Source organism: Narcine bancroftii, chromosome 4, assembly GCF_036971445.1.
Source record: "Narcine bancroftii isolate sNarBan1 chromosome 4, sNarBan1.hap1, whole genome shotgun sequence".
In the NCBI taxonomy this organism is placed as follows: domain Eukaryota; kingdom Metazoa; phylum Chordata; class Chondrichthyes; order Torpediniformes; family Narcinidae; genus Narcine; species Narcine bancroftii.
In genome coordinates this window covers 12477951-12494961 of record NC_091472.1, presented here as the reverse complement: position 1 = coordinate 12494961, position 17011 = coordinate 12477951, and the positions used below count along the sequence as shown (strand labels likewise).

At 41.5% G+C, this 17011-nt stretch overlaps 1 protein-coding gene across 2 annotated transcripts in view; it reads left to right on the top strand.

Annotated features, from left to right (window-relative positions):
- Positions 1 to 17011, top strand: part of ppm1g (protein phosphatase, Mg2+/Mn2+ dependent, 1G) — a 106684-nt gene that overhangs the window by 70881 nt on the left and 18792 nt on the right. For both annotated transcript variants that reach the window (XM_069930766.1, XM_069930767.1), the window contains exon 8: positions 14804 to 14933. In XM_069930766.1, coding sequence (XP_069786867.1) covers positions 14804 to 14933 — 130 coding nt within the window. The remainder of the gene's footprint in view (positions 1 to 14803; positions 14934 to 17011) is intronic.

The following is a 17011-nucleotide window of genomic DNA, read 5'->3' as shown; positions in this document are numbered from 1 at the left end:
GGTCACCTGGGATGACAGCCGGTATCACCCCTAGGTCTATGTGTGGGCTGCTACACAGCCCCCTCCAGAACCGGCGATCGGGTGTTGTCCATTGCCTTGGGTGGACTGCTCCCACGTGGCGGGGGGACGAGTGGAGACCAGCTGATTACAGTTCGCATATGCTGGCTTCAGGTGGTCAACGGTAAAGGTCTCTTCCTTGTCGCCGATGAAAGTGGAGCTGTTGTCCCTGATGACCCTATAGGGCCCCACGTAGGGTCATTGTAGGGGCAGCTGACTTGCGCCCCTTCGCACAAACACATATTGATGTCTTTATATCCCTGGAAAGTTATGTTTGGGCTGGTGGTGGGGGTTGTTGCGGGACCAGTTTTCGCTGGACGTTCTCAAGTGTGGCTGTGAAGTCTTTCAGGGGTTCGTCAGGGGCCAGGAACTCCCCCGGAATGATTGAAAGTGCGCCCTAGACGATCTCCGTCGCCAACACATTGAAGTCTTCCTTCAGTGCAGTGTGAAGCTCCAGCAGGACCCAAGGCAGTTGATCCACCCAGATGGGACCCTTGAGCCAAGCCATCAAGGCTGCCTTCAGGTGCCTATGAAACCTCCAACCCATTGGCCTGAGGGTGGTATGCTGTGGTGTGGTGGAGCTGTGCCTCAAGAATCCCTTGGGGTCCATACAAGAGGAGATGGCTGGCTGTATGATGTTTCACTTGAATTAAGGGAAACAAAAAGGAACTCTGTGGTGACCTGAAAGAAAGAGGTTATCATCTGGAAAATCTTGATGGGGCAAGTTTCTTCGGCAAGACACTGAAGTGGCTGATTGGAAGGAATCAGTTGTGGGTGTTGTTAGGTAAAAACATCATGAGCTGGGAATGTAGAGGGAGTCACCCAGTGCTGGGCCGTAACAAGATGCAGTTGTGACCTTGTACTCTCAAGATAAGAGTGGGGATGACAAATTGATGTGCAGGAGGCTAGCAGAGAGGGATAGCAACAGTTTATTCATTGGACAATGTCATGGTATGATAATTTACTAAGTACGTATCCTAAGCTATATAAAACACCACTTGCTGATAACGGCAGAATGCGCCTTCTCCAACTAACACTGTTAGTTGCAAGTGTTACAATCCGGCAATAAAGAACAAAGAACCTTGATTTCGACTCAGTCTGGTGTTTGACTCACTCATTCATGAACAAAGCAGACCTAACAGTGTCCAACGAGCAACAAATCTCTCTCTGAAAACCAACAAGAACCTTCCTGAACAGTAACCATTTACCTTTCAAGCACCAAAGCCTGGTGAAATTCATAAATGTTAAATTCTGTGCACGGTATAAGAATTGCCGGCAACCAGTGAACTTGGAGGAGTGAGAAGTGAGATTGGACTGTGAATCAAAGAACTTTTCTGAACTTACACACACATTACATATACATGCGTTTAGAATTAGAAAGGTGTTAAGTTAATAGTAATAAGTTAAAGTTTGATCCTGTTTTCATGTTTAAAAATAATTCAAAGCAACTTTTGTTTAAGTAACCATTTGTCTTGATGAATTTCTATTGGTGTTGGGTTTTGGGGTCCTCATGTATTATGGAGACTTGTTTGCATTACATTCCATGATTCTAATCATAAACTTCCATCTGCTTATTGGCTGAACTCAGTGAACTCTTAAGCAATTGTTCTGTTAAGAGCATACTTTAGCACTGTTTACCCTGATGCTTGCTACCACATCTGGGAGAGAGGTCAGAGTTGGAGAATAACTCCAAATTTGTATAACTAACGTGGAACACTGAAATTTGCAGCACAGAACAGGCCCCACGGCCACCTTATAACCTACTTTAACAACTGCCGAAAATTTCTAGACTGCATAACCTTCCATATTTCTGATTATGCTATTTTGAGCTTGTATTTTTTCTGTTTTCTGTCTAACGATTTCTAGCTGCTTGATTAACATGTCGATTACTTTTCCAGAGCTGAGCAGATGTTGTGGTAATATTCAAGAAGTAATAACATGGAATATTACAGCACATTACAGGCCCTTTGACCCACAATGTGGTGCTAACTGAAAGAAACCTACTCAACAATCTAAACCTTGCCGACCTCACACCAATAATTTTGTATTTTTGCATCCATGTGCCTAAGAGTTTTTAAGTGTCCTTATTGTACCAGCTTCCACCACCACCTCTGGCAATGTATTCCAGATGCCCTCAACTCGCTATGTTTAATAAAAAAAAATCATCTCTCAATTTCTCCCCTCAATTTTCATCCCTTCACCTTATACAGATGTCAATCTGGTGTTTGAAACTCTTGGCCTGGGAAAAAGATGCTGGGTGTTTATTCTATCTTTGGCTTTCTTAATCTTGTAGACATCCTTCTCCACTTCAAAGAGAAAATCCTTAGCTCTGTTAACCTTGCCTCATAAGTTGCATTTTCCAATACAGGCACCATCCTTCTAAATCTTCTCCAAAGCTTTGTTGCGTGCAAGCTAACTAAGCGAATGAACGAAACCAGCAGTGGGTGGGTTCGTCAGAACTCGTGAGCTTTATTGTGTTTAGCATACTGCCATTTTAAGGCCTTTTCAGCTCTTGCCCCCACACACCGGAAACCGCATAATCGTGAGCAAGCGTGCTGCCCACATGCATGCAGGCCCCAAGCTTCTGCCAGAAAAGACAGACCGTGTGGCGCCATCTTTGACGTGGCTGCTCCGCTGACGCGCACGTAACACGGAGCCGGTTCGTCTGCCATAAATTATGTGTTTAGCTACACAACACCCACCCTCCAACTAAAGAGCCAGCACTACTGTCTGCTGGCCAAAATTTGCACAGTCCTCATTTTATGGAGTCTACTCCTGCGCTTGGCCGACTATAGTGAAACAGGCTGATTTAAGTCCAGGTGTGCCAATTTCAAATGGTCAGCGGTGAAAAGCTCAAGGGGGAGTGGCATGATGGCGTAGGTGGGAATCGACAGAACTATTAAAAACCCAATCATAAAAGCTTCAAAAATTTTTAAATATTGATATATAGTTAATATACTTTACAAGGGTATAATGAGGAAAGCTAAGGCACAAATTGTTTAAAAAAAAGACTCAAAAACAACTTTCAAGTACTGAAGAACTTGGGCCTACCTTTGAGATGGAACCTGGAGAATCAATTTCAGCTCAACTGAGACCACAGCGGCAGTCCCTCGGTAAGACTCACTTGACTTCAGCGTCAACTCCACACGGCGTTGCAGAAGATGGCGTCTGAGCTTGAAGACGGCATCCTCCGGACTATGAAGATCAATCGCACATGTGTGCTCCATCGACTTCAGCCCATGGATGGGGAGGGGGAGGGGGGGGGGAGATCCGAACTCGCGCGATCTAGCAAGGCTGGACCATTGGGGGTAGGGGGTCCAAACCTGGGCAGAAGTGCCATCAATTTCAATGGAGGAAGGTGACATAGGTGGGGGACTGGATGAGGAAGACATTTATCCAGGTACAGAAGAAGAAGAGACTGTAATTTATAAGGGTAGGCCTGTATTTAAGCATGTCTCAGTGCCATCGAAATCTGATCCTCATTCTGAATAGACGAGTCAATTGGATATGTTGTCTAACAAATGGAAAATCTGGCAAATCAAATGAGTCAAAGGTTTTCTTCTATGAATACAAAATGTATTGGTATGAAAGAAGAGATGACATTAATTAAGTTGGATGTGGCAAAGTGTATGAAGCTGGTGTATAAAGTACAAGATAAGTTTAGAAAATTGAAGAAGTTTTTCATGATTGTAAAGATGATGTGGACAATGTAAAGAAAAGATGGGACAGTTGAAGGATTCATTTACTGGATGGGAAATTCAGAGGAATGATTTATTGAAGAAGATTGATGCTTTGGACAATCAAAGTCGGAGGAATAGTGTTAAGATTGTCGGTCTTCCGGAAGATTTTGAGGGTCCTGATCCAGTTCATTTTTTTAAGAAGTGGATTCCTAAAGTTTTGGGGAAAGAATATTTCCCAAATGGCTTGGAATTGGATAGACCTCATAGAGCAATAAGAAGAAAACCTTCCTGGTCAAGCGTCACGCTCCATTCTGATTAGATGTTTGCGTTATCAAGATAGAGAATTGATTTCAAGAGTTGCAGGTCAGCATGCGAGAAGTAATCAAGGCCCCCTGGTGGTTAAGAATAATAGTTTTCTTTTATGCTGACTTGAGTCAAGTTGTCATTCGACGTCATAAGGAATTTAACTCTACCAAAGCTGTTTTGTGGAAGAAAGGGTATAAATTTGCCTTTCGATATCCTGCCATAATTAAAGTTTTTTATGGAGACTTTCAGTCTCACTTTTTTACTGATGATGCTGAAGCTCTTACATTTGCTAATTCTTCACCTGATAACAAACAGAAGAAAAGTCAAGAAAATCCTTTTCAACAGTCCGCACCAACTCAGAAGGGGACAAAGAACGGTATACAAGAGAGGGGATCTCAACTGTTGAGTGAAATTGACATCGAGACTTGGAAGAAGCTTATCCTCCTTGAAATGATTTGTTGATTTTTTTGGAGAGAGGTGGTTTGGCTTACTGCTCCTTCCGAAGTTGTTGGTCACTTGTGGCATTGGTCACTCCTATACAATTGAGGGAGGTAGTTCTGTAGTATAGTATTTTTTCTTTCTTTTTTTATGGGGGGGGGTGGTTGTGTATGGAGTTTTTCTTTTTTCCTAGAGGAGTTTTTTTGTGTATTTGCCATGGAGAGGAATCACATCATGTGTGGTAAGGTGGTTTTTGAGATAAATTAAAATTATGGCTAATTTAAATTTTGCTACTTTTAATGTTAACGGGCTCAATAATCCGATTAAGAAAAAAAGAGTATTGATACATATTAAAAAGTTGAAGGTTTATGTTGCTTTTTTGAAAGAAACACATTTAACTGAGAAGGAACATCAGAAATTGAAAATAAACTGGGAAGGTCAAGTTGTAGCTTCTTTATTTAATTCTAAAACAAGAGGTGTAGCCATTTTGATTAATAAAAATTTATCTTTTAAATTGGGATCGGTTACTGAGTCAGATGGTAGACTTTTAGTTGCTAATTGTAAAAAAAATTCTGAATCATGGACTTTGATGAATATTTATGCTCCTAATATAGAAGATGAGAAATTTATGTTGGATTCTTTTTTAAATTTGAATCAAGCATATGAAAAAATTATAGTTGGAGGTGATTTTTAATTCTTGTTTAGACCCATTGTTAGATAAATTTCCAAAAACATTAATTAGGACAAAGATGGCAAGACGTTAATGAAAGATATGAATTTAGTTGATATTTGGAGGAAATTGAATCCTAAAGAGAAATATTTTTCATTTTATTCATTTTGACATGATTCTTATTCCAGAATAGATTTGTTTTTGTTATCAGCACAGTTGCAAGGTCGTGTATTATCAGCTGAATATAAGAGTAGAACTTTGTCTGATCATTCATTGTTATTAATAAAATGTACAGGGTCAGAGGATTTAATTTTTTGTTTAAAAAATGTAGAATTTTGTAATTTTATAAGAGATCAAATACAGCTATTTTTGGAAATAAAAATGGATTCAGTTAATAGTAAATTTGTTTTATGGGATGCTTTCTTTACAGGCATATTTGAGGGGACAGATTATTAGTTTTAATACTAAAATTAAGAAACAACATGTAGCTGAAGTAAATAAATTAGAGAAGGAGATAGAGACTTTAGAAAAAAGATTTACAGCAGAATTCAACGAAGGTTAAGAAAATATATTTGATTAATATGAAATTACTGTGTAATTCATTACAATCTTACAAGTTTGAGAAGTTACTACAGAGAGCTAAACAAAGATATTATGAATTAGGGGAAAGAGCTCATAAGGTTTTAGCTTGACAATTAAAAATGGAACAAGTTTCAAGAACAATAAATGCCATCAGGAAAAATTCAATGATTACATATAAACCTCAAGAGATTAATGATGTGTTTAGGGAATTTTATGAAAAATTATATCTGTCTGAAGAAGAGGAAGATGAACCTAAAATTGTTATTTTTTACCTTAATTTTACTTCTAGAGCGGTAATAGGTGCACTTTGAACTATGCCAAATGGGAAGTCTCCAGGTGATGATGTGTTACGAGCCCAGAGGACCCCAAAACCCTGCAGCAATAGATATTCACCAGACAAATGGTTACTTAAACAAAAGTTGCTTTTAATTATCTTTAAACATGAAAACAGAATCACACTTTAACTTATCACTATTGACTTAACTAACCTAACTTAACCACCCCCCCATCTAATTCTAAGCACATGTGTGTGTAAGTTTAGAAAAGTTATTTGATTCACAGTCCAATCTCACTTCTCACTCCTCCAAGTTTACTGGTTGCAGGCAATTCTTATACTGTGCACAGAATTTAACCTTTATGAATTTCACCAGGCTTTGGTGCTTGAAAGTGTAATGGTTACCGCTCAGGAAGGTTCTTGTCGGTTTTCAGAGAGAGATTTGTTGTTCGTGGACACAAACTGATTCCTTTTAATCAGCCACGTCAGTGTCAGAGGGTTTTCCAGATGATAACCTCTTTCTTACAGGTCACCACAGAGTTCCTTTTTGTTTCCCTTATTTCAAGTGAAACATTAGGTAGCCAGTCCTCTCCTCTTGTATGGACCACAAAGGCTTTGACCAGGCTGAACTAAGCACTCACAACCCATCTGCAAAATGGGGTTTTCCACAAGCTTCCCAGCTTGTCCTGTTCCAGTCCCAGCTGCTGCTGAAATATAAAACTGCAGAACTGATCTCTCTCTCTTTCTCTCTGTCTTTCTCTCTCAGAGAAAAGCCTGTTTGACTCACTGCTTGCAAAACCACATGACCCTCTTAGAACAGCAAGCTGCACTCCAGACACCCTGCAGCTCCAAACTACTCCTGCGGCTCCAAACTACTCCTCCGATCTCTTTCATCTGTTGCTTTTCAAAATGACAATCCATTAGTGAAGTCTCTTGGGGACTCCCCAAGGTTTTTGCAAAGGCCCCCTGGAGCCCAACTGTCTGGCTTGAGCAGAGCTCCAGTATTTCAAATGAGATCTGTTTTGAACTGTTAGTATGTAAACTAGACATAAAAAAAACCTGCCGCACTTTATCTCCCAAAATCATATCTATATACAATACAAACAAAACATATTCTGTAACAGATGGCTTTACTTCTGAATTTTATAAAAAAAATTTAAGACTTATTAATTCCATTATTGATGGAAGTATTGAAACAGGAAACTGAGGTTCATTCTTTTCCGGATTCCTTTTCTCAGGAAATTATTAAAGTTATTCTTAAGAAAGATCGGGATCATTTGAAAGCTAGGTCTTTTAGACCAATTTCGTTGTTTAATGTTGACTATAAATAAGGTTGTAACAAAGGTTCGAACTAATAGATTGACAAAATATTTACAAAATTTATTTCATTTGGATCAGGCTGGCTTTATTAAAAATCGTTATTCGGCAGATAATGTGAAATTGATTTCTTTGATAATTAGTTCTCGGGAGGAATCCAACCTACCAATGGTTATTTCATTGGATGCAGAGAAGGCCTTTGATAGAGTTGAGTGGAGTTTTTTTATTTAAAGTTTTGGAGAAATTTAAATTTGGTCCAATATTTATTCATTGGTTGGATTATAAAAAAGTCTATTGCTAGAGTTGTGAAAAATGGACAGTTATCTTTACCTTTTATGTTGAATAGATCAACTAGACAAGGATGCCCTTTGTCGCCAGCTCATTTTGCATTAGTTATTGAACCTTTGGCCCAGATGATTAGGCAGGATGGTAATATTAAAGGTATCAAAGTGAAATCTGATGAATTTAAAATTAATTTGTTTGTGGATTATGGTTTGATATACTTAACAGAACCTCAGAATTCTTTGAAGTAGTTACATGATAGACTGGAACAGTATGGCGAAATATCAGGCTATAAAATGGGGAAAAAAGTGAGATTATGCTATTAGCGGCAATGGATTATTCTCCTTGTAAATATTATTCTCCTTGTTAAATTTAGATGCTCGGATCAAATTAAGTATTTTGGTGTTAAGGTAGATAGTAATTATAGTCATTTATATGAATTAAATTATTTACTGTTATTTTCTAAACTTAAAAATGATTTGAATTGATGGAAAGATTTACCGATTACATTCATAGAAAGAGTTAATTGTATTAAAATGAGTATTTTTCCTAGGATTCAGTATCTATTTATCTATTCCTTATAAGATTCCCTCAAAATATTTTAAGGATTTGAACTCCATGGTGAGAAAATTTTTATGGAAAGATAAAATGGCAAGGGTATCTTTACAAAAATTAACTTGGAAATATGAATTAGGTGGTTTACAACTTCCAAATTTTCAAAATTATTATGATGCGGCCCAGTTGAAATTTATTGATAGAATGTTTGATATGAGCTAATATTGAATTATCTCAAATTGTTGAGAAGAGGATAGATCAGTTTATTTATTGAGTAATTATAATTTACCTATTTTTAAACATTTAATTGATTTATAAAATAAATGAAGTTATAGGTACTCAAGGGAAGATTTCAGGCAAAACATCTTTGTATCAAAATAAGCTTTTTCCCCTCTATGCTTAATAATCAACTTTTGAAGTTATAGGATCAAAAAGGTATTAAATTTGTGCAAAATTGTTATGAAGCGGGTTATTTTATTTCTTTTCAAAGAATGAAAGATGTCAGAAGGAAGTAGGTTCCTTTTTTATATTCTACTTGTTTATGTGAAATAGACTTAAGGAATTTTTAGAAGTTATTTTGAAAGTGAAACTTTCATTGGATCCTTTAGTATTTTCGTTGGGTAAACATTAAGAGGCTGAGTTTAGAATTAAGATTAAATAGATTTCAAGTTGCATTTTTGAGACTAGCATTAGCTGTAGCTAGAAAATGTTTAGCAATTACTTGGAAAAATGAGACTGCTTTGAGTATACAGAAATGGCATATGGAATTGAGGTCTCTTTTCATAAAATTTACGTAATAATTATCTTTTTTATTGTAAAACTTGGAGCCCTTATTTGGATTATTTGAACCACCCCCAGCTGCCCAGTGGTGGCGTTTCTCTAATCCATGGTAATTGATGAAATTTGTTATTACGGTTAATCTCCTCCATGTCTTTCCTTCTTTTTCTTTGAGGGATAGGTTAGTGAGGGTCGGGGTTGGATGGGTTGGTTAGGGGTGGTGGGGGGGTTGTAGGGGGTTAGTTTGTATAAATATACCATGTATTTGTTTTCTGTTTTATCTATTAATTGTATATGATTTTTGAATATATCTATCGTGGTTTCAATAAATAAAATATTCAAAAAAATGGTGAAAAACTCCTCCTTTTCCTCAATGTCCAAATTGAAAGTAGAGCCGTTGTTGCGGATGACCTCATAAGGTCATTGGAGGGGCGAGCAGTGCGTGCCCCTGCAGACAAACACAAAATCGGATTGCTTTAAGTCTTTGTGGATGGAGGAGGTGGCTTGTCCATGATGGGCTGGTGGTTTTGATGTGAGTTTGCCTAGTTTTCGTGGAGTCGTTGTAGCACTGTGGTGCTTTTGGGCTCCTGCTTGCGTGTGACCAGTAGGAACTTGCCTGGAATTGTCGGGACTGCGCCATACACCATCTCAGCTGATTACGCCTGTAGGTCTTCCTTCGGGGCTGTGCGGATCCCGAGGAGGACCCAGGGTAGCTCGTCCACCCAGTTGGGATTGGTTAACCTTGCCATGAGGGCCAATTTGAGGTGCCTGTGAAAGTGCTCAACCAGGCCATTGGATTGGGAATGGTAAGCTGTGAAGTGTGGCTGTGTGCCGAGTCGGCTGGCTAATTCTGATTAAAGGGCAGAAGTGAACTGGGCTCCTTGGTCTGTGGTTAAATGTGCTGGGATGCCGAAATGGGATAGCTACATGGACGGCAGGGTTTCGGTGCAGGAATCAGCTGTAGTCCCTGTGATAGGAACAGCCTCAGGCCATCTGGTAAACCAGTTGACGATAGTGAGGAGGTAACGGTAGCCCTAGGAGTCTGGTAGGGGCCCCACAATGTTAACATATATATGAGCAGATCTGCGGGTTGGCGTTTCGAATTGTTGGATGGGGACTTTAGTGTGCCTGTGGACCTTGGCCATCTGACAGTGCATGCACGTCCGTACCCATTCACTGTTCTGATTTCACAAGCCATGCCATATGAAACGAGAGGAAACCATGCAGTCTGAGGTTCTGATGGAGGGGTGGGAAAGGCTGTGAATTGAGTCAAATATCCTCCTTTTCCACAGAGCCGGGACGATGGGTTGGGGATGGCCCATGGACACTTCACAGAGTAGTGTCCTGTCGCCTTGGCTCACTGCTATGTCCTGCAGCTGTAAGCTGGTGATGGTGGTATGGAAAGCGCGAGTCTCAGCATCTACCTGTTGGGCCTGTGCAAGCTCCGAGTAATCGAGGCCACGCGACAACGCTTGAAGCGTGGGCCTGGAAAGGGCGTCCACCACTACGTTGTCTCTCCTTGAGAGGTGTCGGATGGTCATTGTAAACTCAGATGGCGCTGTTGACGGGCTGACCAGGGTTCTGAAACTTTCAAAAACACGAAAGTTAAAAGCTTATGGTCTGTGAAGGCTATGAATGGCCTCCCATCCAGGAAGTATAGAAAATGCAATACTGCAAGGTAAAGTGCTAGCAGCTCCCTATCGTATGCACTGTATTTCAACTCTGATGGTCGTCTCCAGTGGCCATCCACGAGCTGTTTGAGTACATCCCCGATTGTAGTATTCGAGGCATCGACAGTTGGGGCGGTGAGGACATCTGTCCTTGGGTATACAAGCAACGTGGCATTGGCTAGGGCATCTTTGGTATGTTGGAAAGCCGCTGTGACCTCATCATCCCATGCCAGGTCTTCCTTCGTTGCAGCCGTCATGACGAAGAGTGGGTGTGTGATACTGGCAGCTGCTGGGATGAAACGGTTGTAAAAATTAACCATGCCCATGAATTCTTGCAGGCCTTTTACCATGGAAGGACTGGCGAATGGCTTCCACTTGGTAGGAGTGCTGCGCCATCCTTGGTGATCCTATGACCCAGGAAGTTGATGACCACCAATCCGAACTGCCACTTGGCTGGGTTGACGGTGAGGCCGAACTCGCTGAGGTGGGAGTACAGCTGGTGCAGGTGGGAAACATGTTTCTGCTGATCTTTGCTTGAGATGAGGATGTCATCCAGGTAGATGAACAGGAAATCCAAATCCCTATCATCTGCATCCATGAGGTGCTGGAACATTTGTGCCGCGTTCTTGAGGCTGAAGGGCATGCGTAGGAACTTGAAGAGGTCAAAAGGAGTAATTATGGCTGTCTTCTTGATGTCGTCAGGGTGTGCGGGAATCTGGTGATAACCCCGCACAATGTTGACTTTGGAGAAGATTCAAGCTCCGTGTAGGTTGGCGGTGAAATCCTGGATGGGGGGAGCAGGATCGTGGTGGCGTCATTGAGGCGGCTGCAATTTCCGCATGGTCACCAGCCACCGAAGGGGCTATCGGATCTGTGGACAATTTCCAGTTCCTCCATGCGCTTAAACTCTTCTTTCTCCAGGTGCAGCTTATCTGGAGGTAGCTGTCGGGCACATGCATGGAGGGGTGGCCCCTGGGTGGTTATATGGTTTTGGACATCATGCTTTGGCATGGCAGAGGTGAATTGCGACCTGAGGCTGGACAGGAACTCAGCCAAAATGCAACTGTATTCGTCGGTGGAAGACACACCGAGGCCAGTTGAGGGGCTGACATTCCAGCCTCTCCGAGAGGGAAAATCTGGAAAGTTTCAGCATGGACCAACCATTTGGCTTTTAGGTCGACTAGCAGGCTCTGTGCCCTTAAGAAATCTGCACCTAGGAGTGGCTTTTCCACTGATGTGAGTGTGAAATCCCAGTAGAAAGTCTCATCTCCTAACCGCCACCCGTCGTTTACCGAAAGTCTTCATCGAGCTGTTGTTGGCTGCTTGCAAGGTGGGGCCATGGTGTCTTGTCTTGTACGGGTGTCAAGCACTGTGGGCGGGATGCCACTGATTTCTGCACCTGTGTCAATAAGAACCCTATAAGCACGAGATTTTATCACTAACGTGTGTTAAGAGCCCAAAGGACACCAAATCCCAGCAGCAATAGACATTCACTAAGTCAAGTAGTTTTTAAAACAAAAGTTATTTTTAAACATTAAAATAGAATCAAACTTTAACTTAACTCTATACTTAACTAGCCCAAATTAACCCCCTTCTAATTCTAAGCGCTCATGTATATAATGTGTGTGTAAATTTAAGAAAAGTTCTTTGGTTCACAGTTCAATCTCGCTTCTCCTTCTTCCAAGTTCTCTGGATGCAGACAATTCTTATACTGTGCACAGAATTTAACATGTATAAAGTTCACCAGGCTTTGGTGCTCAAAAGGTAAATGTTTACTGCTCAGGAAGGCTCCTGTAGGGTTTGCAGAGAGAGATTTGTTCCAGGATTTCCACAACTGAGGTACCACCATTAGTCACCTCAATGTCTCGCTAATGAAACTTGCCCCATCAGGGTTTTCCTGATTGTAACCTCCCTCTTTCAGGCTACCACAGAGTTCCTTTCTGTTTCGCTTATTCCAAGAGAAACATCAGACAGATAGCCCTTCCAGCCATCCACTGCTCTGGAACTTTCTGTTTCAAACCAGCTTCCTGGCTTGCACTGTTCAGCTGGTTTCAGTGTCACACACTCTAGCTGAGAGAGCTTGTTGAACTTTTTTTCTCTCTCTCTCTCTCTCTCTCTCTCTCTCTCTCTCTCTCTCTCTCTCTCTCTCTCTCTCTCTCTCCCCCCAACTGCTAACTGCCAGAAAGCCCATGTGACTATTTCACTTGCAAAAACCCCCACCTTCTCCAGCAAGTCACAGGAATTCTCTCTTGGTCAAGCTGTTGTCTTAGATAAACAAAACCTAGGAGTGACCTTTCTGTGAGCACACTGTGGGTACTTGCAGCCAGTTTGTCACCTCCAAAACAATGGTCTATTAATTTCATGACGTCATTTCAATTAGCATCTACTTGTGAAATGTGCATAAAAGTCTCCATTGATGTTACTGAATATGAATTCTTCAGTATTTCAAATAAGATCTGTTTTAAAATGTGTGCATTTATGGAACCTACTCTAATTTTACTAAATCCATCCCAATATTGCACATGAAGGAGGCTGTCTTGGTGGCCAGCTGCCAAAGCCATCAGCGGCATCTGGCCCTGGCATTTTCTGGAAACGTGCAAGGTTGTCTGCATTCACAGGTGTCTGCACCCCACCTTCGGTGGTAGAAAGACCATTTTCTGTCTGCTCCCTCAGTCGGCTTGCAGGGGTATTGTTGGTCTTGAGATGCCTGAGATCTGGTCAGCTGACTGACAGTGGACTAGTTTTCTTGCCTAGTCTGCCAAAGGATGTCTTGTTTGGCAGCGACCTTTCTGAGATCACTGAAATCTGCATCTGCCAGCAGCAAAATGTCATCGGGAAGTTGTTCTAGAAACGCCTGCTCAAACATGAGGCATGGTTTATGACACTTTGCCAACGTGAGCATCTCATCATTGAGGGTGGATGGTGTTCTGTCGCCCAGGCTGTCCAGGTGCATGAGCTTGGCTGCCCCCTCATGTCTGGAGAGCCCGTATGTGCTGATGAGTTACACTTTTTGCACGTTGTATTTACCTTCCTCCGGTGGGTCTGCATGAGGTCGTGTACTCTGGCTGCAGTATCCTGGTCCAAGGAACTGACCACGTGATAGTATTTGGTATAATTGAAAGAGATCTGTTTAATCTGGAACTGTACCAGCTTGTCCGAACCATGTGCAGGGGCGGAGTGTCCAGAAGGTGGGTAGTTTTAGCTTGACAAAGCTTATAACTGTAGCGTCCATGCTGAGGAGTCCAAAAACACCTGGACCCATCGGGGTCACCAATGTTGTGTGCAAGCTAACTAAGCGAATGAACAAGACCAGCAGTCAGTGGGATCGTCAGAACTTGTGAGCTTTATTATGAGTAGCGTACTGCCTTTTTAAGGCCTTTTCAGTTCTCGCCTCCACACGCCAGAAACCTTGCCATTGTGATGCAAGTGCACTGCCTGTGCCCATGCAGGCCGTGAGCTTCTGCCGGAAAAAGACGGATTGCGCAGTGCCACATTTGATGTGGCTGCTCCACTGATGCGCGCGTAACACATGGAATCAGTTTGCCTGTCCTTCAGTTTTGTGTGTAGCCACAGCTTAAACACTTTCTGCAGTAAAACAGTTGTAAATAGATTAAATTTGGATAAGGATACTGGAAAACAACCCAAAACAAAATGCAGTTAGATGCTGGGGTCGAGTGTAGTACACCACACTTTATTTTCTGTCTGAACACTCCAACCAGATGGCATTAACACCGGCTTCTCAAATTCCCATTAACCCTCTCTCCTGAGTCTCTTTCCCTCTCACTCAGTCTCCTTTCCTCCAGCTCCCCACTCCCTTACCTATCAGAGAGCTACCCTCTTCCCCCATCACTTCAGATTTTTTCTCCTCACCTCACATTTGTATCCACTTCTTGCCTGTGCTCCTTTCTCCTTCTGCTCTTCTCTCCCACTCCTCCTTACACACACCTTTTTAATTCAGACCCTTGCCCGTTTCTGCTTGTACCAGATGAAGGGCACAGGTCAGAAATATTGGTTACCCTTTCCTTCCTATGAATGCTGTATGACCTGCAGAGTTTCTCCAGCATGTTTGTATATGCCACTCCAAAATGAACAGTAATGAAGACGTGTTTAATTTTTAAAAATGGTTTTGGCCACCCTGCAGTCATCACAGAGAAATGGTGGTGTCTTCTGACAGTTCCTTGCAACTGTTTTTCAGGTGATCATTTCTACAAGAGGAACAAGAATCTTCCTCCAGAGGAGCAAATGATCTCGGCACTACCTGATCTCAAGGTGTTGACATTGAATGATGACCACGACTTCATGGTGATTGCATGTGATGGAATATGGCAAGTATTGATTGGTTGCTTTTATTATTTAACAGGCTTCCAAGCCCATCCTATGTCCCTCTGCACCTTCCTGTTTTAAGCCAGATATTCTTGCAATTTCAATAAAATTGAAGTAGAGTTCAGTCGTTCTAGTTTCTTCAAAGGAGCATCACTTGGCATTATTGTGGGATAAATGCTTTGAATGTAAACCAGTCTGACTTTTATTTGAAATGATTTGTTACTTTAGGCTGGTCATCATTTCACCAACTGCAATTTCAAATTTATCCAGTGGTTTCTGATCATCTTTCTCCGTTGCAAAGTCCATCTGTTGTATCCTCATATTATACATGCCATTTTCTACACCAGCCATTCTCTATGTGGGTCCCCATGTTGCTCACATCCCCCCACCCCCGGAGGCCACAGCACATATCAATAAAAGCCTTACTTTCTTTTCACTTTGTGTATCATAATATTTGTTATGTTTTTGTCGTCGATAGGAGTAACTTGATTGCTTCACAAGGAAGGGGTTGGGGGGGGGCATCAATAAATTTTGAGCAGAATCCAAGGGAGACCATAGCAGGAAAAAATGGTTGCAACTGACTGATCTCCACAGCTAATTTTTTTTTGTGGATTTTATCCTTCAATCTCTTTGCTCCTATCACCCCACAAGCGCTCTTTCCTTTGCTTGATGCCCATTCTTCATGTCCTGAAACTGTTGACTGCAACTATTATTTTACTTGGTCTCCTTCAAATTCTATTTAGTTTAAGCTTCCTAAATCGCATTTTGATGGGAATGTACTTAAATCAGCTTGGCTGAAAACACTGCCACCAACAGGAACGTCGCTGACAGAAAATCAGCGTTAGTGCTCTCAAGGACCCCTAGTAAGGCTGTCTTTCTCACCATCCTTCTGATCCCACAACAAATAGAAATCACACTGTCCCTCCAGCATTCTGACTGTACTGAAATTCACCATAATCAGCGCCTGTGATGGGACTCTTTAACTCCTCCTGTCTTCCCCGTCAGGAAGAACCAGGTCTGGTTCCATGAAAATGACTAAGGAGCTAATTATGGTTGAGCTGACAAAGAATTGCTGGTGGAACTCAGCAGGTCAGACAATCAGTGTTTCGGGTCTGGACCCTTTATCGAGATGGCCCTTTCTTTGCTCTACAGCTTTTGTGTTCTCTAATTAACGTTGGGGATTGGTTTGAAAAGGAGAACACAGGGCAAGTTTGCAATGCTGAATTATATTTAATGAGCATGTGGCACAAAACCTGTTCTATCTCGTGAACAAGTTCTCATCTCTTGTAGTAACTGCTTTGCTGAACAAAGAATGCAATAAGTGGAGCAAGTTTCAAAGTCATGAAGGAATGGGTTACATTTAACAGTATTTATAGGAAGATGTACAAAGCTGATCATACCCTGGAAGTCCAGCTGATAATTTGAGCTCCTAAATTCCCATATTTACAATTTCCAGCGTTGATGTTAATTTTTGAGCATAAAATTATAAATATAAGAAATTTGGTACTGAGGGATTGATTGTCAGGCCATTGAGTCCAGAACTGTCTGTTCTTTTATTTTGAATATTTTATTTTTGATTTTGTAGACTCAAAAAATTCAAACTAGCTCAGTTCCTTTCAGCACTTATAAACATACAGAGTCTATATTTATCACCTCCCACCCCCTTATCCCAATACATGCAAAGACAGATACAAATACTAGTGGGGTTCATGACCCCTACAGAAACCTAGGAAAAACAACCAGGTTGACTAAGTAACAAAGGTAAGGAATAAAAAGAAAAAAAATACTAAAAACAAAATTAAAAAAGCACGTTGCCTGCGCTTTGTCCCACTTCCTTAATTCCACTCATTTGCTTGCTGCGACAGATTGTTACAGTGCCCATATTTTGAGGGGGGGGGGGGCGGCTAGTCAGATCTGCGTGCCAATGTATTTCAAATAGGGTTGCCACATTCTTATGAATGTGTCATCTTTCCTTCTTAGCTTGTATGTGATTTTCTCCAGGGGAATGCAATTCTGCATTTCCATATTCCATTGTGTGATATTTAACTGGGAGTCAGACTTCCATATAACCGCTATACAC